The sequence below is a fragment of the Aspergillus brasiliensis genome (genome assembly GCF_001889945.1).
Source record: "Aspergillus brasiliensis CBS 101740 unplaced genomic scaffold ASPBRscaffold_8, whole genome shotgun sequence".
Classification (NCBI taxonomy): Eukaryota; Fungi; Ascomycota; class Eurotiomycetes; order Eurotiales; family Aspergillaceae; genus Aspergillus; species Aspergillus brasiliensis.
In genome coordinates, this window is record NW_027137449.1 from 841,593 (window position 1) to 864,417 (window position 22,825).

The 22,825-nt window shown below is 51.1% G+C and overlaps 8 protein-coding genes across 8 annotated transcripts; 2 read left to right on the forward strand and 6 right to left on the reverse strand.

Annotated features, from left to right (window-relative positions):
* Positions 1-2,582: 2,582 nt before the first annotated feature.
* On the forward strand, positions 2,583-4,182 carry ASPBRDRAFT_180593 (DUF5427 domain-containing protein MTC1; the record flags this gene model as incomplete). The annotated part of the gene is made up of 2 exons (XM_067619926.1): positions 2,583-3,138; positions 3,200-4,182. The coding sequence occupies 2 exons, from the start codon at positions 2,583-2,585 to the stop codon at positions 4,180-4,182; spliced, it is 1,539 nt and encodes a 512-aa protein (XP_067477809.1).
* A 324-nt stretch (positions 4,183-4,506) lies between these two features.
* On the reverse strand, positions 4,507-6,482 carry ASPBRDRAFT_624956 (5'/3'-nucleotidase SurE). The gene is made up of 3 exons (XM_067628373.1): positions 6,111-6,482; positions 4,990-5,912; positions 4,507-4,901 (listed from the first exon to the last, which is right to left on the reverse strand). Exons 1-3 carry the CDS (start codon positions 6,120-6,122, stop codon positions 4,832-4,834), a joined length of 1,005 nt encoding a protein of 334 aa, XP_067477810.1. The 5' UTR covers positions 6,123-6,482; the 3' UTR covers positions 4,507-4,831.
* Positions 6,483-7,884: 1,402 nt separating this feature from the next.
* Positions 7,885-8,234, reverse strand: ASPBRDRAFT_44767 (uncharacterized protein). The gene has a single exon (XM_067625268.1). It carries the CDS (start codon positions 8,220-8,222, stop codon positions 8,010-8,012), a length of 213 nt encoding a protein of 70 aa, XP_067477811.1. The 5' UTR covers positions 8,223-8,234; the 3' UTR covers positions 7,885-8,009.
* Positions 8,235-9,117: 883 nt separating this feature from the next.
* On the forward strand, positions 9,118-12,130 carry ASPBRDRAFT_624978 (uncharacterized protein). The gene is made up of 5 exons (XM_067628374.1): positions 9,118-9,475; positions 9,544-10,699; positions 10,751-10,859; positions 10,915-11,240; positions 11,292-12,130. The coding sequence occupies exons 1-5, from the start codon at positions 9,216-9,218 to the stop codon at positions 11,886-11,888; spliced, it is 2,448 nt and encodes an 815-aa protein (XP_067477812.1). The 5' UTR covers positions 9,118-9,215; the 3' UTR covers positions 11,889-12,130.
* Positions 12,131-12,335: 205 nt separating this feature from the next.
* Positions 12,336-12,606, reverse strand: ASPBRDRAFT_90713 (DUF2462 domain-containing protein; the record flags this gene model as incomplete). The annotated part of the gene is made up of 2 exons (XM_067629526.1): positions 12,336-12,431; positions 12,523-12,606. Coding segments are annotated over 2 exons (180 nt in total), but the record flags the coding sequence as incomplete, so codon positions are not given.
* Positions 12,607-13,732: 1,126 nt separating this feature from the next.
* Positions 13,733-14,482, reverse strand: ASPBRDRAFT_128609 (GPI anchored serine-threonine rich protein; the record flags this gene model as incomplete). Its single annotated transcript, XM_067618077.1, has 1 exon — positions 13,733-14,482. One exon carries the CDS (start codon positions 14,480-14,482, stop codon positions 13,733-13,735), a length of 750 nt encoding a protein of 249 aa, XP_067477814.1.
* Positions 14,483-17,453: 2,971 nt separating this feature from the next.
* ASPBRDRAFT_56350 (aldehyde dehydrogenase) lies at positions 17,454-19,120 on the reverse strand (the record flags this gene model as incomplete). The annotated part of the gene is made up of 4 exons (XM_067627551.1): positions 17,454-17,598; positions 17,678-18,120; positions 18,178-18,571; positions 18,654-19,120. The coding sequence occupies 4 exons, from the start codon at positions 19,118-19,120 to the stop codon at positions 17,454-17,456; spliced, it is 1,449 nt and encodes a 482-aa protein (XP_067477815.1).
* Positions 19,121-20,618: 1,498 nt separating this feature from the next.
* ASPBRDRAFT_197274 (protoglobin family protein) lies at positions 20,619-21,565 on the reverse strand (the record flags this gene model as incomplete). Its single annotated transcript, XM_067621076.1, has 3 exons — positions 20,619-21,057; positions 21,123-21,393; positions 21,451-21,565. 3 exons carry the CDS (start codon positions 21,563-21,565, stop codon positions 20,619-20,621), a joined length of 825 nt encoding a protein of 274 aa, XP_067477816.1.
* Positions 21,566-22,825: the final 1,260 nt, after the last annotated feature.

The following is a 22,825-nucleotide window of genomic DNA, read 5'->3' on the forward strand; positions in this document are numbered from 1 at the left end:
CCATACGCAAGTTACCTTATTTTACTGTATGAACCCACCGGCATAGCCAATCTACGGCCCTGATCCGCCCGGAAAAAGACCAGCTCCGGATAGATCCCCGTCACGCAGACGCCGTAGTCATGATCAGCCCAATCAAAACAATCACAGTACTCTGCTGGGCTGTTACCGGACGATACCCCCAGTCTTGTTAGTACTAAGTAGTCCAGGTCGGAGGTATACCTTGAGCGCCCTGAAGATGGGCTTGTTGATGCTGAGGGTTCTTTTCTTTTCCCTCCAGGGGCTACTCCTCGTGAAGAAGTACCCCCTGCTCTAAGATAAAGTACTGATTATCGTAGTGGCCGTCAACTCCGCCAAGGAACCGGGGCTAGACTACAGCACAGCTGGCGTCAATTTCGTCTCATCTTTCGGGTTGCCAACCTGATAGATGGACATTCATCCACCGTGTACCTTGCCTAAGTCCTGGGGCGGTATTGTTACCCCGTCTACGTGACATCATCTACTACGGTACTTTATGGAGGGATGAATTTTCTAGTCAATAGTAATCATCATACTCCCTACCATGGTATCATAGCTATGCTTTGGAGTTACAAAGTATCAAGTGTCCTATTCCTGTTTTCCAAACAAAGGGCAATGCGGGAAAAATGGGCTGATGGTGCTCGGGAGCGACCAGTCAAATTGCCAGTAGTTGATGAACCATCACGGAATGTCTCGGTAACAAACCATACTGAAAGCAAACTATGAAGTGAGACGAGCGGGGGAAATGGGCGAGTTCTGGCAGGTTCTGACATGATTATTAGGTGGTTGCGTAGACGTTGGTGGGCCCAGCCTACTACATAGTCATCATTAGCATTTAGACAGTACTATTGTGATGATACTAGTGTTATTATACCCCAGGCTAAACCCAATATCCAGGTCACCTCGACTGATTTGGGCAGGTTCTAATCAATTGATCCCTGTGTTATCTCCAGGTCTTATCAGGCATAACACCACCTCGGCGGAATTCTTCTGCTGTACGCATCGTTTAATGTTCAACAATGTGTCTAGCTTGATTCATATTGTTACCATAACGATCAATGGTCCTTTAATAACCGAAATATTGACATTATCTGTGAAAATTATCATCGTAGGGGTTTAGATTCCGCCATATCCCTGCCGTTGATGCATTAAATTTCTTTACCATTAGTTACTATACTTGTATCATCACACTTTTATGGCGTCGATATACTTCACTACACTCGTTTTAAAGTCTCTGTATGCTCTCAGCAATCTATATTCATATCACAGATAGCCTGTTACTACTTATGTTGGTCTTATTGTTCCAACAACGCGCGCTGTTATTGTTCTGAGAGTGTATCACAGGGAGCCGCCACGCGGCAGAGTATTAGATTGCGAATACGCAAGAACGTGTCTCATCCCTCGACTATGAGGCAGAAAAGCCGTCTCTAGTAACAAGATCGCTCCTGGGGTCATCAAGCCTACAGATTGGGCGTGGATTGTTCTTCTTCCGGGTATGGGTAGGCAAGGGGTTGAGAACTCATGGAAGATCGGCTTGCAGCGCTGACAGTTACATATCCCTTATTAGCATCATTTGATGGAAACCGCTCGTGTCGAGTATTGGTCACAAAAGGAGAAAGACGATATCACTTAGCAAAGAGTATTGGCACGTAGAGCTCTATGTTGCGTGTGAATCTATCTGCGGTCTGTTGATATTAAGGATCGGGTCTGGAATTTCAAATGCTGGATGGAATGAGGTGGGGGGGCTTTGCTTCTTTTATGAAATTAGCAGGATGTACTATTGGTGTAGCTTGGACTCTTGTGCATTATTGGGTAGCAGATAATGCATGTTTTAGGGCCAGCTTTCGTGTCCACTGTTATAGTTATACTAAGCTATTGTCAATTAGTAAATCATAGGGTGTAAATGTATCATGTTATTACTATTACTACTCTGTCGGACTGGATCATACTATATAAACGGGGACTTGTTGCTGCGGCTAGTTTCTCCTGATACTGATAGTACTATGGAACATCAAAACTAGTAGCTGAGATTCCTTCGATAGGTAAGAGCTTGGCAGGGTATTCCCTGGTAGTATGTCTAGGAAGGAAAACATGACTAGTAGGCATAGCAGTCTAGCATAGGTATATATTTTCATCGGGTAGTGCACTTAAGTATTGACTACTAGTATATTGTCAGTCGAATATCTATTTATAGCCTAGTTTGTTCTGACTGCAGTATCCTGCAGTGCTTCTAGTACTACACGCGTCGATGTTGTCCACCAGCAGATGCAAGTGAGACACGACCGGCCTCTGCGACAAAGCCACCCGCCATCTATAGCTTAAAGTAAGGATGGCACTGGACGAATCCCTCCAAAGGCAGAGTAGAAAGATACTTCACCCGCTAACGCCTCCTGGGCCCTTGGCGCAGGTCATCCGGGCTCCACCGCCCAACCTCGGAATCCCCAGAGCTCCAGCTTGTCTTCACATTCCCTCCCCGATAATACTGTCTTCTTCTCGACCGTATACACACCCCGCCATCTCCAAGTATACAATAATTTCACCCCCAAGACATCGCTGCTATCCGCACAATGCGCCCCAAGTCATCAAAACCCACCAGCGATGAGCTACTCGCTCAGTTTGATGACCTGGGCGTCGACTCTGCCCCCGAGCAGCAGCCCTCCAAGTCGGCTCCTAAACCAACCACGGCACAGTCCGAGCAGGACATCCTCGCAGAACTGGACAGTCTAGCCACTCAGCGCCCCAGCAGTGGCCCAGGCACCCCGCGTGTGTCTACGAACGAACCCAGACCTACGATCAAGTCCCCCAAACCGGCCGCCACTACCGCAACCCCCTCGACCGGCCGCTCCAGTGAAGACAAACAGGCGCCCCGTAAGTCGGAGGAGATCACCAGGGCATCAGTAACGGAGAAGAAGGCTGCAGATGCGTCGAAGCCGGAGTCCGAGAAGCCAGAGGCTCAGGAGAAACCTGCCTCGAGCGGCGGTGGATGGTGGGGTGGTATCTTTGCAACTGCCAGTGCTGCCATGAAGCAAGCTGAGGCGGCGGTAAAGGAGATTCAGCAAAATGAAGAGGCCCAGAAGTGGGCTCAGCAGATGAAAGGCAATGTAGGAGCTCTTAAAGACCTAGGTATGTATTCTCTGCACGGACTTCATTTCGTTATGGACGGTCGCTAAGAAAACACTTCCAGGTGGGGAGCTGCGCAACATGGCTATCCCAACGTTTACCTCTTTGATCCACACGCTCGCTCCTCCCATCTCGTCCCATGAACGCCTTCAGATCCACGTAACACATGACTTGTCTGGCTATCCCAGCGTCGACCCTTTGGTGTACGCGGTCTTCTCGCGTGTGATGGCGCAGGTCGAAGGCGGGGATCTCCTTGTCATCCAGCGGGGTCAGGAGTCAGCCCCGAAGCGCGGACTGGATATCGGCGGCGCCCAGTTCTCTGGCCCAGGCTGGCATGATGGCCCATGGTGGCGTACCGTGACGCCCGGCAGCCCTCGCACTCTGTCGGCCATCCGAGGCACAGTCGAGGCCACCAAGCTTGCGCGGGCCAGCGCCGAATCCTACGCGACTGAGTATTTCTCGGCCAAGGGCGGCGTAGAAGCGGCCGCAAAGCAAGCCACCCAAGATCTGAGCGAGACCAACCCGGTCCGCAGCAGCGACATCTTCCTTGCGATCCAGGCCATCAGCCAGACAAGCCCAGGGGAACTCTTCCAGGCGGGTCCCACAACCGACCAAGCTACCCCGGCAGGCGTTGTCGATGTGCCGGAGGCCGCAGAGGAAGAAGTCATCTTCGCACTGTACCTCCACGACCCCATCCACGGCATCGCCTTCCACACGCTCTCCCAGGCCATTCCTCAGAAATGGATCGACTGGCTTGAGGCCCCCGCTATTCCAGTGGAGGACCCCGAGTCCGAAGATGCCAGCGTCCCTCGTACCACCATTCCCGACGATATCGCCGACATCATTGAAAGCGGCGGCGTCGACCCCCGAGAATGGGCGGCCGAGTGGATCGAGGAGAGCCTGACCCTGGCTGCGGGGGTTGTTGCACAACGCTACGTGGCGCGGAGAATGGGCGTCGGCGAGGGTGGACCGGCCAAGGGCAAGATGCGTGCTGAGCAGGCATCCGTGGTGGACAGTGGCGCAGGCGAGGCCGCACGCGCGATTTAGAGTTAGAATTGATGTGGTGTATACGTCGATCAATCCTGTCTCTCTTTCTTATCATTATTGCGTCTTTTTATTTCTTTTTTTCTTCTCATGTCAAACACTACATGACCACATGATACGATACGACCGACCCTCCCCCATTTCACCTTTACTTACCCCCACATCTTCTTATCTTCGTTTGTATTGAGCCATGACATGACAGCTTCATATTCGCGCCATCTGCGGCGTCCTTAATACCATATACATACATACCTACAAACACACCTACACATCGAAGCTAACTCGTATCTGATCATTCAGTCTCATGTACATATGACAGACATAATCGAGCAATCAACGCAGTTCACGGTAGTATCTACTCTACCATTCAAAGTACATTCAAACTCCAACATTTGAAACGCAAGCTAAAACCAATAATTCAGAAGAATGATCATAATGTTGTATTCCAAACTTCTAGAGAACATGAATAACAAACACAACCTTTGCGGGTATCTAAGGTAGTAAGTAGTAGGAGTAGTAACCAGATAGTAACAAGTAGACAACAAGACACCGTAATCTCCTTATCACATCGTCTCATCTACAGGGGTCGTTATTTCCGTTGCATACGCACCGCATCATGCCATGAAATCGAGTCGAATTAAACCGAACCAATTCAATCCAGATGCAGCAATTGCCCTTCCAGGCCAGGAACATGCCAGAAGTTGGCGCGGAGGGCGGTGACACTGGTATAGCAATATTAGCATTATCCCTTATAAATCTTCAAATAACAAGAAGTATTCTCGGGGGGGAAAAAAAAAAAGGAAAACCAACCTAGTACACCCACTCAACACCGTATGAGCATCCGTTCCCTCCGGACTCTCCTGCAGCGCTTTCTTCATATCAGACAACTCCGCCGCCCAAGCGAAGTTGCGTTTCTTAAGACCACCACCCTCACTCTTTGGTGTGGCTGTCTTCGACGTACTACTAGTGGTACCATTCGTGAGCTGCTCCTCATCCTTCTCCTCCACTCCATTAGCACCATGTCCATTCACCCCAACAGGCGCGGCCTTCTCCCCCGACACCTCGGAATACAAGTAGCCCCTAGCCCAATAATACGGGTACGTGCGCGTCCACATAACAGGGCGGGACTCGACGTCCAGACGCATCGGCACATTCACATTATACAGCTCGACCTGGTCATCCCAGTTCTGGATGAGATGGTTAACGACCCTCGTAGCGAGACGGGCCGCGGCGTGGATAATGTCTAGAGGCTGTTCATCTTTGCTGCCGAAGGAGATGGCGATGCCGCGCTTCCCGCAGGTAGCGGCTTCCAAGGCGCCGCCGACGGTGCCGGAGGAGAGATTGTAGATGGTGGAGGCATTGCGGCCGTGATTGGGGCCGGAGATGACGAGGTCGATGGGGTCGCGGTCGGGGAAGAGGTTGTGGAGGCCGAGTTGGACGCAGCTGGCTGGGGTGCCGTTGGTGATAATCACCCAGTCTTTGTCATTGTTGTTATTATTGTCATCAGTATCTTGTTGGAAGGTTTCATCCCATGTGCCATCGCCGCGGAAGGCAGCTGGGGGTACATAGGTGGCTGTGAGAGAGGCTTCGATTAGATGGGCTTTGCCGATCCAGGAGCGGGAGGCGGCGGGAATGGCCACGGAGATGCGGTGGCCGGCGCACTCGAGAGCCGTCACTAGTGGCTCGATGTATGGGGAGAGGCGTCTGGACGGCGGACCATCGTCATTGACCACCTGATAATTTTTTTTATTTTTGTTAGTGTATGTGTTTAGCTAATTGATTCCCTCCCATGCTCCGTATACGGAGAGGTAAGTTGGGAGCGGAATGGGGGTTGGCAAAGGAGCGGTGACATCGGACAGAGACAGCTAAAGTTCAATCCATGGTGACGAGGAAGGAGATGTGTTGGAAAAAAAAAAAAAAGCAAAACATACCAATATATGCATGATGGAGGGAGATCTAGTAGTTGTTTTGACTCGTCTTGGGGAAGGAATAAGGGAAGAAGAATGGTATATTCTTTTTCTTTTCTTTCTGAATCGGATTGGATTGATTGATTGCTTGAATTGAATTGATGCTTCGGACTTTTGAAATCGGAATTTACAAAAGCAGCGACCTATTATTTCCCAACTTTTTCTCTCAAGAATTCCCACTCCCACACACACACGCGCGCGTTGCACTCGTTTTCGCTCTTCTCCGATGGGAAGTGGATGGATCCGCACTGGGATTATTTTGGGGCTCGGGTTCAGGGTTCAGTTTGTATTTGCAGTGATATGATAATTGCTTCTCCTTCGAAGCAACCTCTGGCAGCTGTTCCTTTCCCCCCGTATTTATAGGGAAGATCTAGCTGGGTAATCGTTGAGCCCGACAGCCATTTTCGATCACCGTTTACCCCGACCTCGAAGAGAAACCGGGGAGAATCTGGCCTCCATCTCCAAATCGGTCACGGTGAAGCTGTTGTGCTGCGGGGGGGCGTTGCTCGAAAGACGTCAACTGTGGTTGCGAGCCTCCGTCATGACGGTGACCGGACGGGTGTAGAACGGTGAGTGAACTATGTGATGGAAGGTATCAAACCAGTAATATTACCGTATGTGACGGGACGGGACGGGGAGCAGCCGAGGTGCGCCGAAAAGAGGCTGCGGTGAAGAAAAGCAAAGCCTACGATTAAGTCACACGTCGTGGGGATTCAAGAAGACGAATCGGACCATCCAAAACGGGTGCATTTCCAAGGAGGAAATTTGTCCGGCCTGAGAATTCGGCAGTGAGACGGTCAGCTGGTGTTGGGGACCTGAAGGGGGTCGGGGGTATTGTTTAGATAATAGATTGATTTCGTCAGTAACTAGATCTTGAAGAATAGTAACTATTCCCCGTCGCATGTCAATAGTAGGGATGCATCGGGCCCTGTGAAATAACACTATGTACTACGTCGGTCATGGCTTTAAACTACTACGAACTAGCCAGATGTCTAGTAGATAGGGACAAAAGGGTGATCCGAGCATGATGGAAAATACCCCGTAGAGTAAGGCACCAGGGAGTTGCAGACAAGGTAACTAACTACGGGGTCCGAGCAAAAGCAAAGAAGGGAAAAAGAAACAGGAAAATCATCAGGCAGCGCACGTGCAAGGAATGCAACACAACGATTGCCTCAGATATCTTAGATAGATTAGAGTACAATAAGGTAGACGGCAGAAGACCAGATTGATCCGACAGGGACAGTGTCATCACCAATCAATCAAGATACCCAGGAATGCTGCTCCTCTATCGTACATATGCACTGAAGGCCCCTAGTGTCTGCATACTTCTTCAAGTAGGGGACGTTAGACACTTAGAATCCTGGCATCAGTGTGCCATCCAGTCCTGGTAGCTTATCTACGGAGCTGGAGGGTTTCCAACTATTCGGGGTTGAAAGGAGGTCATGTGTGTGTGTGCATATTCTTAGCTAAGATAATCATAATGATCAATTAACTGATTAATTATTGCCCATCACTCATGAATAATCAGTAGGAATAATCATCACATCACCCACCAACTAACTACTCCGTACTATCCACGAAGTCCTTGCGGGTGTGTGCGGCTATTGCAGGCTTACGGTGGTCCCGTGCCCTACTAATTATTATTGATTATTATTATCAGTTTAAAGAAAATTTTTTCTTTTTTTTTTTTTCCTTTCCAAGACCCTGATGGGGCCACACTCTGAATTTTTTTATATGCGAGTCCTGAAGGGGAAATGCATACCCACGGCCAACCAGCCATAGACAGGCTTCTAGAATAAGAATCAGGACTATTGTACTAGGCCGCAGGGCCACACACGCTGATTGCTCAGCAGCGCCTTATTCTTAGTTGGAAAAGCAACCACGGTCCCATCCCATCGGCGCCAAGTTGCCAATCATTCCTCTTGGCGGGCCTGTTCTATCCACGCTTTGCATCCATGGCGTTGTGGTTACTCCGTGGTAGCCGCGAGTCAAACAGCCCCTCTGACCACCGGCACCTGGACCGACCTTCCTAGTTCCTAGCAAGTATTGAGCAAATAGCAATAGTAATCGATCCATCCGCGGAGGACACCCCCCCGTAGTCTAGTTGGTTTCAACGGAATGATTTTCTCGCGTAATCCTCACCTGTCATGTTGGCAAACTCACACTATCGCTCACCAACCAGGAATGTGGGTGGTCGGTACGGAGTTGTAGTGTGAGTTGCACCTGCACTTTTGCTGCTGCTGCTACACTGCTGCAAGCCTGCAAGTGGTCGTTGTCCGTCGGCCCTCCTTGTTCGTCGGTAGGTGCAGTAGTTTCAGGCGCGAGGGGACGATCCACGGCTTGACCCCTCTTTGTACCGCGTTGGTTTGTAGGGAGGACCCCTGAGGATCAAACTCCGACGGCCAAAGATAGTCTAGATAGAGAGAGAGAGAGAGAGAGAGAGAGGAGTACGTAGTTCTTCTGGTCGCGGTGTGGTTTCCCCTCATCATGGTCAAGGATAGACGCTGGGATAGCTGCACGATAGATTAAGAATAAATTGCGTAGAACAAGTCATCTGGCAGGCAGGTGTCTGTCTATGGGAGAGGAGGAACCCAGCTCGTGCGTATGCGGACCTGGTCAGTGCGGAAACTTATCAGAGGAATAAATCCAGTGTTTAATGCAAAGCAGCACCTCGGAGGCCGATCGTCGCAAAATCTTTGGTGGGGAAGCCCAAACAGCACCAACCCAGTCGGTCCAAGTCAGTCAGCCACGGACGCCGATTTTCTGCTCGCTTCGTCAGTCCAGCAGTGATCCATCTTCTCCCTTTCACTCCTGCTTCGTGCATCACTTTCATCATCACCTTCACGGTCATCATCTCCATCATCATTATCATTATCCCCGACCGCTAATATATCTAGCGGTCCTTTCCACCCTCCCACCACTACTAACTCCGAGCCTCCGCGAAACCTAAAACCCACCCACCGCCCGCTTCGGTTCCCAACAGACTCAGGAACGCGCCAAAAGACCTGCTCCAGCTTCTCCAAAAGGTCTTTCTTACATCACCATCCCCCCTTCCCTCTGCCCCCCTGTATGGACTGCGGGACGACTGGCACGGCTGCGGGCATCGACCCCAAAATTTTAGATAACTGGCAATCGGATACGTTTCCGATCTCTTCCTGGGAACAACATCCCGCTTACGACCAACCGCTGGAGTGGGATGCGAGCCAGGACTCGAGCCAAGGCGATGCGGATATCGTGGATTTGAATAACCTCCATGGTCCCCTATCGCGGGACCAATCCACCGTTCCGGTGGTAGGACATGCAGGCGACTATCGAGGCAGTGAGAGCAGGTGCGACTCTTCCCATCTCTTCCCCCAAACCCTCGAGCTTCCGGCTGACAGCTGCCCCTCCCGTGCAGCAGCAAACAAGGTGCCACTTCACCCGGGAAGTTCAGCATTAACGATGGTCCCATCGAAGGCACCGTGAGTGGTACGATCAGCCCGAGGACTCTGCCCTCTTCCGCCGACGATAACTTCCAGCTGGATGAGTCATGGCCGCCATTTCAACTGTTCAACGCCATGACGGCTGGCCTTCCCATGGAGGCTCCCCTGATGTACCCATACGCCAAGGAGCCTACCTCCACCAACACGGTTATTGTAGAAGACACCGGAGAATTGCCGCAGGGACAGGGCTTGTCCGATCTTCCTCCCGATCCGTTTCTCTCCTTCCAGAATATCCCCCAGGCTTTTCCTTTTTCGACCACTGAGGCCTGGACGGCACCGACTGCGACCGCTCCCACGGAGAGCCTGCCTACTCAGACCCAGGTACCCTTGTCGATGGGTCTGCAATCGGCTAGCAAACGCTCAGGACATATCCGCGACTACCAGGGATCGATGCGATCACTGGATTCTCGCTGGCTTGAAGGTATAGAATCTCAGCTATCTTCCAACATGACATCCCCAGCGTCCTTGTCGATTCCCCAGGACCCGACGTTCTTTAAGGAGGAAAGAACCCAGCACGATGGCTTGCAATACAAATCAGAGAGTTCTTCGGTTTCTGGAGATTTCCCCAATGTCTACGACCCGTACCCCGCCAGCAACGACGAGATCCCCGCTTTTGCTGATCGCCAACTCGAAGACAATGGACTCTGGAAAGATACCCCAAAGGACAGCACTTCCTCGGAGACATCTCAACCTTTACAGAACGCGACCGCTTTCATGGTCAGTGAAGACCCATCGGAGGCCTACTTCACGCCGGTCTCTGCAAGACCCAGAGCCTCGTCATCCGCGCAGAGGGCGCCCGCTCGACCACAAGCTCTCGCATTACAGACCGTGGCCACAGTCAGGAAGCGCAAGCAACGTAACTCAAGCGTGCATCTGGACCAGAACCTGCCCAAGCCTTTGCAGATCGTACAGGAAGACGGTCAAGGAGGTTCCATTGCTTCGGCAGACTTCATTTCACCACCTCGGGGAGCGCGCCGCAAGGGCCCTTTGAGCATGGTCGGCAGAGCCAATGCTGGACTGCGAAGAAAGAACAAGGACACATGTGTCCAGTGTCGACTGAACAAGCGCAAGGTATGCACTCAGCCGATTGAAGTCTCAACTTGAGTCTAACTAAATTGCAAGTGTGATGGCAACGCTCCGTGCGATGCTTGCCGCCCTACGCTCCACGAACAGCCTTGCGCGCGTGCCTGCTTTGCCAACATTGTCGAGTACGGTACATGTAACTATGTTTGTATGTTGCGATCCCTACGTCACTGGTATTGCTTCTTGTTGCTAACAAACACCAGCTCAACGAGCCATCAACCACCCCACCACAGACGGCTCTAGACGCATTCGGATGGACATTCCTTTCGAGTTCGACCTCAACGATTTGATCACGTTTCTCGGTGAGCGACAAGGTCGATTCAACATCCGTGCCAAGCAATCCTGGGGTTCCCTCTATGTCCTCGACCTTGGGGAAACCTACAAGTTCCTACGCGGACTCAGCGAGTACAATGGCAACTCAAAGTCCAACTTCCTCGATTTTATTGATCGGCGCATTGTCGAATCGAAGGACAAGTCCAAGAACTGGCTCACATGTGTGAAAGACTGCGACCCAATGAACAACGCCTATGTGAGTGACTGTTGGTGTCTGCGTGATGCAAACCCTTACTGACTTCGACAGACCTTGCTCTCGCGATGGAATAACATGCCTAGCCGTGCTAGCTACAGCTTTGTTCCTCTTGAAGCCGGAGGCTATGAACGGACCATGGACATCAACGACCCTGAAGACCGTCGCGAAATCCTCCTTGCAGCACAGCTGTCTCGCATCATCTGCCGCATGCTGGAGGTGGAGGGCTTCCGAAAGCTGGAACGCGACTTCTACAACATCAAGTGGAAGCAGATCTCTCAGGAAACCCACCTACGTTTCCTTAGCGAGCTGGGCCATATCCTGCTTACCCTCCGCTGGCGAGTCTCCTGGTGGCGACGTCTCGGTGACGGCGGTCGCGAACCCGACCCCAGTAAGCAGCATTATGTGGATCGGGTCGACCTACTCTGCCGGATTCTTTACGTCTACTACACCTGCGTTCTGGCCAAGCTTCCTTCCTGGTGCGCCGCCGATGTCCCCAAGGGCATCTGGTCCACCTATGCCGATGCCGAGAATGCCGTGTGGGATGATTTCCCGGTCGACCCTACCGACGAAGGATTCCGGAGATGGATTGATCGCGGCCAAGAGCTGGTCGAGCAGTCCGGTGCCCCGACCTGTGTCGCGAAGATCTAGGCAACAACCGCCTAGACAAGTCGACTCGGAGAAAAACAACCAAAAGAAAGACGGCGGATGGAATGATACTGAATTTGAGATACCCTTTGAAGCGATATGACTTTCTCTCGTCTCCACTATTGTTGCGTTATTATGAGTGATGATCCGTGCTAATTTTCGTGGATATAATTATATTTGGGCTGTGTCCAAGCTGTGTGTTGTCACGGCCAGTTAAACCTGTGTATATGTTCTTTCTCATACATAGTTTAGATTTATTCGATTTCGGTTCTAGTTTCAATTTAGACAAAGACAATCCTTGCAATGAATTGTAAAAGGGTATCGTGTGTTCATTAATCATATACTGAACAGAATGAAACAATAGCAATAGTATCTTTAACCCACACACACCCCTCCCTCTATTCAACCCAATCCTAGATTATACCCTTATTTCTTCCCCTTCCCCTTATCTTTCTTATCCTTCTTTCCTCCCGCCAACAACTCCAAATGTCCCGCCTTCTCTGCAAGATTCTTCTCCGTCTGGGCCGTCAATCCCGCCGTGAGTTTCTACAAGCAATACCAATTAGCACACACCCTCCAAAATCAAACTCTCCCAGAGAAGGAGAGAGAGAGAGAGAGAGAGAGAGAAAAGGAATACCTTCGTCAACTTCTGCTGCTTAATCAACATCGCCTTCTTAGGAGCGATTTGTCTCGGTCCGCGCTTGGGACCCAGGGCCGAGGGGCTGCATGATTTCCAATGAAAGAATCGATTAGCTTAGTTTTCAAGCTTCTCGTGCCGCATGTGGGAGAAATTCAATCTATGTCTTTTTGTTCCCCCCCTTCCCCAATTTCTCAAGAATATCATAGATAGGTATTGATGAATGGGTGCAAAACGTACCGCTTCACAAGATTCCCACTGTTCCCGGCGGGCTTCTTCTTGAGGGATCCTTGGACCATGATTGCGATTAATGTATTCTTCCCTTGGGATAGGAGATAAATAGATGGATAGAAAGGTGGTAGGTAGGTATGGTCACTGCCTGCAGCGAATTTGGTTTGATTGCTATTTGCTTGATGGGTTTGCGGTCGGTCGGTCGGAGAAAAGAAAATTGCTTATCGGAGGCGGAGTGAGTTGAGGTTGCCGTGGGGGGGGTGTTGCTTATCGATATGGCACGTGACTACTGAGTACTAGTGTTGTTTTTTCTTCAAATGTATCTGGTACTATGCTGTGCATATTTTATGTATTTATGAAGATTGTGCGTGTGAAGGGAGTCATGCGATTCAAGAAAAAAGAAAGTTATGATATGTTGGATTGTTGGTTCTACTCCTTGTCATCTGTTGGTATGAGACAGGGGGGGAAGGAGATGGGGGTCGGATTCTTTGCAAGTTTCACTTTGAGTCGCGGTGTAAGCCGTTGGTATGGAAAATGACAGAGAATAAGGCGGCTTGTTTAGATTAGCAAGAAGATGAAGGGACAAAGAAGGGACGAAGGGATGTTGGGATCTTAGATTATCAGTCGTTGATGGGATCGGGGGGCTCCATTTACATGAAACGTTAGTGGGAGATCATTTACTGTGTAGACTATTCTAAATATCTAGGAAGCCTTCCAAGGCTGATTTACGATATAGTAGTGACTAGTGAGAGTCCACGAACTTGGTATAATACAATGCTCTTATTATTACCCTTGCTCATTAACTATGGGGGTATATTGTCATAAAAGTAAAGAGTCGACGAATCGAATCGAATCGCTGCAAACATGAATACTCTCAACTGTCTCTCGCTCTTGCGCGTTCTTGTACATACAACTGTCTCATCTAGGTACAACCTCCATCACTTTAAATTTCTCTTAGAATGCCGGACTGCTGCCCCATTTAGAAAGCAAGGACGGCAGCGACACCGACAGCGACGGCGCCAAGGCTGATGGCGTTGCGGTCAGCAGCACCAGTGAAAACGGGAGAGACGGAGGAGCTGCTGGCAGCAGGAGTGCCGGAGGGAGTAGCAGAGCTGCGGATGAGGCTGGCAGAGCCGGAGGCACTGGGGGCAACGACGAAGCTAGAGGGCTTGGTTCCACCGACCACAGGGACGGAGGTGGGCTGGACGCCGGCAGTAGCGGTGGCAGTCTCGGGGCAGATAGTGCTGGTGATTTTGCTGATGACAACGCTGGTCTCGGAAGCATCAGTGCTCACAGCAGCGGCGGCAGTGGTGCTAGTAGCAGCGGCAACAGAGGAAGAAGAAGAGTAGTAAGGGTTGGAGATGCCGAACTGAACGGAGTACTGGTACTGGCCAGTGCCCTCGACCACGAGAAGGATACCGTAGTGGGTGGTGTCAGGCTCGAGGGAGGTGCTGGGAGTCCAAGAGTAGCTGCCCGAGTTGTCGATGTTCTCGACAATGGTCTGGATGGGCACGACGTTGGAGCTGGGGCCGCGCAGAAGGACCAGAGACACGGTACCCGAGGTAGTGGGATCCCAGGTGATCTCGAAGGGCGTGCCAGCAGGAACAACCTGGTTCAGTTCGGGAGTGAGGATGGCATTGCCGGTGGGGTTCTGAGAGTAGTCGGGCTGAGTGTAGGCAGAGGCCAGGGCCGCAAGGGCAGAGACAAGGGCAGTGGTGAAGAAACGCATTTTTACAGTTTCACTTTCGTATCTTGTGCGTGAAGTAAAGAATGATAGATAATAGTAGGTTGGAGGAGTATTGAAAAGTGTATCAAAGAGTGACTGGAAGTGAGACTTCGTGTACGTAGTGCAAAGGAGTGACTACCGTGGGAGAGGAACGACAACGAGGGCGAAAACGCGAGGGACGTCAGATCGTGAGAAGAAAGGGAAGAAGAGAAAGAGAAGGAGGAGGGGGGGAAAGAGACATTCAAGTATATGAATGATGGGGATGCGACAGGCGTAGGACAAGTCCATTCACTGCCCCCCCTCGCAATTCCCCCCTATGGAGGGGATGACAGTCACTACCACTACTACCAGGCTCCAAGCCCAGCATCGCCAAATCTGCGGCTCATTTCCCGGTGGGTCAAAGGAAATTATTCTTTCAAATTGCTGATTGGGAACTTGCTCAGGAACAGCGTTCACGACTACTGCTAGTCACCTACTATTGCATGGTTAGTCTAAGAGATGCCTGGTAAACTTTGAGAACGGTGGAATGTATGGGGCCTACCCTCCACGACTAAACCTTGCGAAATGAAATTGGCGATGTCACCTCAATCCAGTGTGACTTTCTGACTGGCTTACACGGCGATTTAGTCCGCTGTTAGTCCGCTTGGATCGCCTCCCTCCATCGTTGATGTGCTCAGAATACTCGGGAGGCGTGGGCCACTCAGAAATTGAGACCGCATATACAAGGGATGAGCGGGGGTTCATCTGCCAGGGCGCTAACAACCTAGCAATTTTAGGAGAGACATCGAATCAAGGCTCGGAGCGTAGGAGCCTGGGAGTGGGTGTGGGTGTGGGAGCCTGGGAGGAGTACCTACTGATTCTGAATGCCCCCAGTGGGTAACGTGTATATCCGCCTAAAACTAGGCTTGTTATTAGTAGATCAAACTAATGCCAACGGTACCAAAGTCAAGAGCGTAGAAGTAGAGAACTAGCCACGAATTCGGCAAAATGGTACCATTGACTCAGAAGAGGGTCTCAGCTCCCAGCCGGCGAAGCCGTGGGACATGTGAAACAATCATAACCTTATGTCAGACCAGGCCAGGAACAACGGAGGAACCCCGAGAAGGGAGGGAGGATGGACGTTGATGGCTAGCAGCAGGCCAGTACGGAGTACGAAGAGAAAGAGTAGAAGAGTAGAAGTTGTTGGTGGAACTTGGCCCGCAAGGGATTTGCAGCAAAACAAACAATCACCACCACCTTCTCCTCCTCCTTTCTTCGTCTGCTCGTCCTTCGCCTTCCAGCTTTGTTTCACTTCCAGAAGCTCGAGCGTTTTCTCGCACACATCCCACATTTTCTGGCAAAATAATATCCGAAGACTTTTCCATTCTCAATGACATAGCCGCAGGTCTAATTGCGTGGGAAATTACCTTCATGTAAAATTTACAGTGGATGGATCAACTGCCCCTCTAAAAAGTGGTGCTGATTGGCTTCGCCTTCCGGAGCCTTGCCAGCGTCTTCCGGTGCGTCCTGGTTTGACACAAATGAGACATAGACACGCCATGAGGCCGAAGCGTTAATCACGGAAGTGGCCAGGCACAGAGTTTAATTACCACTTCCGAATATTGGGACGAGAGGCACCAAATTCATCTCGTGTCCTCTCCAAAAGCACCAAGGAAGCTGTCCGGTGTCCCCACCCCCGTGTAATCGGACAGTCGCCTAAATTGCTACGGAGAAACACAAAAGTCATGTTGCTACCCACCACACTCACTCCTTTTTTCCCAATGACTGCAGATCAACCGATTATCAAGGGGTTTCGCAACGAGATTTTCATTCAACACACTGACGACCGTTCTACATTCAAAGTCCCGCAAGAGCGGTGATCAACGTTCTGAATGAAGTCATCCATCGCTATGTTGGGTGAAGATTCTCCGGTTCCTGTCGCTCATTCCTCGTTCCTGACTGGGTTAGTGGACCCTCGTTCCGACTGCCAATGCCACTAACAAGGCACGATAACTGATAACATACCTTCGTTTCGGTCCTCCGTACCAAGGAAAAAGGTCCGTCATACTGCGAACCTTCAAGGGATAAGCACTCCCGGAGTATGTACCTTGCAGGTTATCCAAACCAAGAAATTGGAATGTCTTTGAGTTTGATGAGCACACCTGTTAGTGACCCTCATGTCATCGGCAAGCCATCTCCGCTTGAGGCCATATTCCGCTGCCCAAACAAACCTGTAGTCGTATCGCTTACCACGTGTGGGCGAGTGCACGAATTTTTCCAGTGGCGTCGGAGACTAGTTCAAATGTCTCGGACTCCGATACCTGACCTGCAGTCTGACTGCTCATGATCCATCTGCTGTGGATATCATAGGTGGCGGAAGCTTTCAAGCTAAGTTCACGCGAACGCCAAAGACTGTCGGTGAAATTGTGACCAATAATGACTCGGATTGGACTTATCCAAAGATGTGCATTTTTTACGGAGTACACTGTACACCGCGCAGGACTTTCGCCTGCGCTTGTTGAAGCCTTCCAGGATACACGCTCTATTTACAGTAATGGTCGGGCGGTTCCTGGCCCGCCACACATCATCGAGCAGTGATAAAACGTCCAACCCAATCTCATGGCCGGCATAGCTGTCACTTTAGGTCTAAGCTACTGGTCCAGTTTGTGACAAAGGCTTGGATGCAGCCGGGAGGCGCTCTTCCCGGTATCGCTGAATAAATTAAGAAAACGAAAAGCTAAACAAAATGATGCTTCGTATTGCTGGGCCCTACTGAACCCTGCATCGAGTGGGTATTCCGATCAAGGGTCCAGTCCAGACCCCTTCGCCGTAACTCTGCCAGCCATGGTCCCAATATCGAACTATTGGCATCTATCTACTCCATGTGGCTTCTCATTCGTCTTCATAGCGGACGGCCCTTTCCCAAAAAGCTCCCCAATTCACAAACCCGACCATGGACGGTTGAGCGCTAGTCTATGCAGCCTAGGCTCTTTCCTTATTCTACCCAAGTAATCGTCTTGGTTTGCAGCCACTCGTCGTAACCGGAGGTTCCTCCGAAGCGACCGTATCCGCTGCTCTTCCAGCCGCCATGGGGAAGAACGGGCTCGTCGTGCACGGTCAGGGAATTGATATGTACAGCGCTATTCATAGTCGCAAAGGGGTCAGCAGATAGCACTTTCGGAACAGACGGAGAACGATCTCGACCAGCAAAAAACTCACCCTGCTTCGATCTGCTTGGCAGCCTTGAGGCCACGGAACAGGTTACCCGTGAATACTGCCGAAGTAAGGCCGTACTCTGTGTCATTGGCCAGTGTCACAGCGTCTTCGTCGCTGTCAACGACAATGAGGGAGACAGTCGGGCCAAACGACTCCATGGAGTACATGTCCATGTTCTTGGCGACATCGCCGACGACCAAAGGCCGCATGCTGCTGTTGTTCAGATCAATGGCAGCGGTGTCGCCATAGACAAGGTTGGCGCCTTTGGCAAGCGCATCCTCTACCAGCTCCTTGTTCTTCTTGACTGCAGCAGGGGCAACGAGGACCAATGCCGGCCCGTGCTTGCCAAACACTTTCTCTACCGCCTCCGCCATCATCTGCTTGAATCTGTCTGCAATAGACCGCTGTACTATAACGCGTTCCGTCGACATGCAAATTTGCCCGGACTATATTCGAATCAGCAGGCGATTTCAGGCTAAACTGTTCCACGTCAAAGCTCTTACATGCATGAAGGATCCTAGTGCACAGCACATGGCCGCCTTTTCCAGGTTGGCGTCGTCCAAGACGATGGCCGAAGCTTTGCCTCCCAATTCGAGGAGCACTGGCTTTGTATATTTGCCGGCGGTGGATGCGATGATTGAGCCCACTGTGGTGCTACCGGTGAAGTTGATCTTGCGCACAGCTGGGTGAGCGATGAGGGCGTTCGTGACCGCCGCTGCGTCCGAGGGACGGTGGTAAAGGACATTCAGACATCCTGCAGGAAGACCAGCTTCGCGATAGATATCTCCAATTGCCCAGAAACACTTGGGGGCCAGCTCTGATCCCTTCAGAATTGTCGTATTGCCCGCGGCGAGGGGTAGAGCGACTGCACGGGTTCCGAGGATGTAGGGAGCATTCCTACCAAGGCGATGATATTAGCGATCATGAGACTGACGCGCAGCTAATGCCTGCCTCATGGGCATGGGGATAGGTAATGTACCAAGGTGCGATTCCAAGTACTACGCCGTATGGCTGCTTGATAACCATCGCGCACTCTCCATCTTCCGAGACGGATGGCACTGTACCCTCGATCGTCGGGATTCGCGCTGCGAAGTCCTTCAAGAACCCGACTCCCAGCATGAAAGTTTTTTCCACAAACATACGTCCTGCACCTGTCTCCTCCATCTGATACCGGATCAATTCTTCTTTCCGGGAGAGCATAATGTCCGCGGCCCTGATGAGGATATCTCTGCGGTCGTACGGCTTGGTCTTGCTCCATCCGGGGAAGGCGGCCTTTGCGGCCGCGACAGCACGGTTGGCATCGTCGACAGTTGCTCCGGCGCAACGGTCAATCACCTCACCCGTCGCGGGGCTCGTAACGTCGAATATCGTCTCGGTCACGGACGACTCGTTGTTGATTAGGAGCGGGATGACCGCGGTATTTCCGTTGGGGTTTTTGGCAATCATGGCTCCCTTAGCAGTTCCTTGGAGCTAAAACTTGGATCTAAAAGGGTTCGATCTATATTAACATTAGAGGAAGAGAAAGACAGATAGATAGAGAAATGAAGTGACAAGGATGAGCCAGAGGATATGGGGTTAGGCTGAGCTAATAGGCTAGGGTAATAAAATGAGGGGGAAAAGGTCAAACAGACGGGGTGGAGGACTAACAAATGGCGCGATAATGGAAAGCGCGAGACCCCAATAATCTACTAGTTAAGTCGCAGACACTGGACTTGCTTGCATCTGCGGCCAGTGAGCCACAGAAGTGAGGGGGCAATTTCGGGACATTTCCCGGCGTGATGGAGCCGAAAGATTGCCAGTGATATTGCCCTTCCGACGCATGGCTTGGAGGCCCATCATTTGTGACTACGGAAAGCTTCTGCAATCTGCATACTAATTGGCAGGCGGATGGTGCGCGTCTGTTGGAATTTGGAAAATGTCATCATGACTCGGGTGTTGAGTGGGGGACACTTCCCGATGGCACACACCTTGAGTGGATGGTTCCCCCTGGATCATCTCTACTCACTACTCAGACTTCAGCACGACGACTCCGACATGCGTGCGGAATTTCCTCCTCTTTCCTGCACTTCCACCCCCACCCGGAGATAAGGTTGACGGTTGTAACGTTTTAGCCCCTTGTCAGCGCCGCGCCTCGGCTGTCACCCTCACTAGTACTTGCAGCTGGAACTACCCACAGAGTTGGGATAACCACCTACAGCATTGTTGACTGGGTGTTTCCTGTCCTCTCATTCACGAGAATATCGCAATAGGATCCCACAGATCCATCCTTTTTGCCCTTGCTGCGAACGTTGGAGACACCATATCGTTCGTCCCAAAGGAGTATGTGGGCCATACTTTTAACGGATCCAATGATCGTCAGTTTTCGCCCCCTAGCGCAGCTGCCGCAACAGAAATATGTCTGCTTATTGGTAGGCGCGGCTCATGACATCCACTCCGGCAGATGCCTCAACTTGGGGTTGGTTGGGATCCAAACCAGAGTGACGCGATGGGGTAGTTACTTCGCAAAGTTGCTGACAAAAAAAGAGCCGGGAACCCTCTGTGCGCAGTCTCAAGGGAACTCATAATATGCTGGACAGCCGAGGTAGGAAGGGAGCGACCATTACCGTCTGACTGATAGACTTTGTGCTGTTATCCGACACCCCAAGAGGTAAGGAGAGGCAGAGCCTGGACACTAAGTATGGACGTGCAGCGGAAGATCTGTCCGAGAACTGCAGGAGAAGTGATGTCACAATCTCTAAATCTGGATATCTTTGATTACTGTATCGCCCTGTGTAAACCCCAACACCATCCATGCATGCTCCAAGATATGAACGACTTCTTTGGAAATGACAAAACCAGGAAACAAACAAGATACCCCGGAACAACATATGCCTGACGCCCGCTATGCTCTTTAACCCTGTACACCATCCGTGACATTCTATTACCATCCAGACCACCGAGCGGTTCAATTAGATCCGGCCCAAATCTTGGTTTCCGAGGCGGGTTTCGCCATATCTGCGAAGGGACATGCCGGGGTCGAAGTAGGGACCGTGCCACTGTGAATGCTTGAGCGGTCATCCTCACTCGAGCTTGCGGAGGTGCTGCTGTTATCACCCAGGATCTTCTTGTCGCCCAGGTACCCTTCCTTGTCGTCAACAATAATTTCCGACATCTCATCGGCATACTCTTCACCATCCCTGATTCTCCACTTGGCAAAGAGGTCGTTCTGGATCCAGATGATCTTGCTGATGGCACGGACCAGGGCGGTTTTGCGAGGGAGCGACAGGTGAGGGTGTGACATGAGGGCTTCGGTGAAGATATCTTGGATAAAGCCGAGGCAAGCACCGATATGGATGTATTCGATGTTGAGCGAGTACAGACGTTCCTGGGCAGTGTGCATCATTCTGGGACAGTTAGTATCACGTGATGGTCTTGCTCCATTGACCAGCCCAGAGATAGGAAGACATACCCAACTTTGTTCAGGTAGCGCCAGAACTCCATCTGAGAAGGGTCGGAGCACAGCTTAATCAGGTACCAACGCAAAAACATCTTGCGACGTTGGATCTGGGGGCTATCTTCTGTGAAGAACTCCTCAACGGGGGTATCGTCGGCGGTATCTCTCGTGTGGAAGGCACGAGCGGTGATGTCGGACTCGAGGAGCTTCTTATAAACGATGTTGACCACGGCAGGGATCAGGGCCTTGATATATTTGGAGCCTGCCACCAGGGCCTCAACATCACCTGTACCCATGCGGTTAGTGAATGGTGGAAGCCAACCAGATGGCAAGTGGGACGAACTTGAATTGAAGTCCAGGAAGTCACGCAGGTAATTGATGCGTGCCTCTAGACGAGTGTACAGGGCTTTGCGGTCGACATGCTTCATTGGTCGATTGGGCTCGAAAGTGAATTCCATTTTGGGAGCCTTGGCGTTGGGAGGAGGGTTGTATGGGTGTGGATAATCGATGAACAGGTGAGGTAAAAATGACTCGCTTGGATCGAGAGGGGCGGTTGATATCTTTCTATTCACGAACCCCTGGGGTTAAATCGAAGCTTGGAAGGTCGAAGATGGAAAAATGGGAGGACTGGGAATTTGTGGGAGGCATGGAGACATCATGCCATTATATAGGGATGGCTAAGATGCATGGCCACTGAGATGGATATCAACTGGGACACCCAACGCATGGATGTTAGTCAAGCAAGTCCGACATCCGACCCTCCTCCACGCGGGAAGAAGGGGGGGGACGAGGGGACCCATCATGACGGTGGGCAAAAGGGAAAAAAGCAAGACACAACGGGGTTTCAGGCTAGGACAGGAAAAAGACCCAAGATTCCAACATCAGCCCAGACAGCGCGCAACGGCCACGGAGGATCCCGAACCTTGGCGATATTATTTCCTGCCGTCGGTATCTGGTTGACGGAGGAGTCTTGGTGGTCTGATGCGGCCTTTAAACCGACTTAGTCCAGCTGATGCTGATGAATTATTTCATGTTGAATGTGTTTTTTATTTTCTCCCCTGACGTTCTTACACAGTATCTATGACACCTTGCAAATCTATGCTCTATGTCTTTCGTATAGCCTGCTGGTTTGGACGGCACAGAAAGATAGTAAAGGCCACTCAACCGGAGGAGTCGGGCCAGACTCTTCATGAAAGCCTGGAGCCGTGGGGCTATTCAACTACAAACTCTCTAACCGCGACACCAAATGGCAGAGGGGGGAAAAAGCAAAAATGAATTGGAAAAAAAAATTTGTGATGAGCCAGAGGGTCATCTAATTCAAGGCTCCAGAAAATTGACTTTTGGAGGGAAGATGCTAGTTGCAAAGGGAGCTGCCGAATGACACGCTCGCCGAAAAAGTCGATGGCAGTGGCACAACCCAGGTGAGGGTCCGCTAATTGATGGACAGCTAATCGGAATGGCTGCAAATAATCTCGATGCTTCCCTGTAAGGGCGCTTAGGAAGGGGCAACGCCGCAGAATATCGGAAATACTAACTAATGCCATCTCAGTCGTCATCTATCTAGGCTCCCAACCTTGTCTCCGCCGGGCTCAAAAGGAGTCGGAGCCGATGCGCGACCGAGTCTAAACTTCTCACCATGACTTGAGACTGACTCCTTGTTCCTGCTCTAGATGGGCAATTTTATGGGTGGCCGATGCATCAATTTGATTAACCAGAAC

Coding starts and splice junctions, on each gene's coding strand:
- ASPBRDRAFT_624956 (XM_067628373.1), bottom strand. Junction 4,902..4,989: donor GTGTTGAGTGGGTGTACTAG/GTTGGTTTTCCT, acceptor TTGCTATACCAG/TGTCACCGCCCTCCGCGCCA.
- ASPBRDRAFT_44767 (XM_067625268.1), bottom strand. CDS start 8,222: ATGGATCGATTACTATTGCTATTTGCTCAATACTTGCTAGGAACTAGG.
- ASPBRDRAFT_624978 (XM_067628374.1), top strand. CDS start 9,216: ATGGACTGCGGGACGACTGGCACGGCTGCGGGCATCGACCCCAAAATT. Junction 10,700..10,750: donor GTCGACTGAACAAGCGCAAG/GTATGCACTCAG, acceptor CTAAATTGCAAG/TGTGATGGCAACGCTCCGTG. Junction 11,241..11,291: donor ACCCAATGAACAACGCCTAT/GTGAGTGACTGT, acceptor TGACTTCGACAG/ACCTTGCTCTCGCGATGGAA.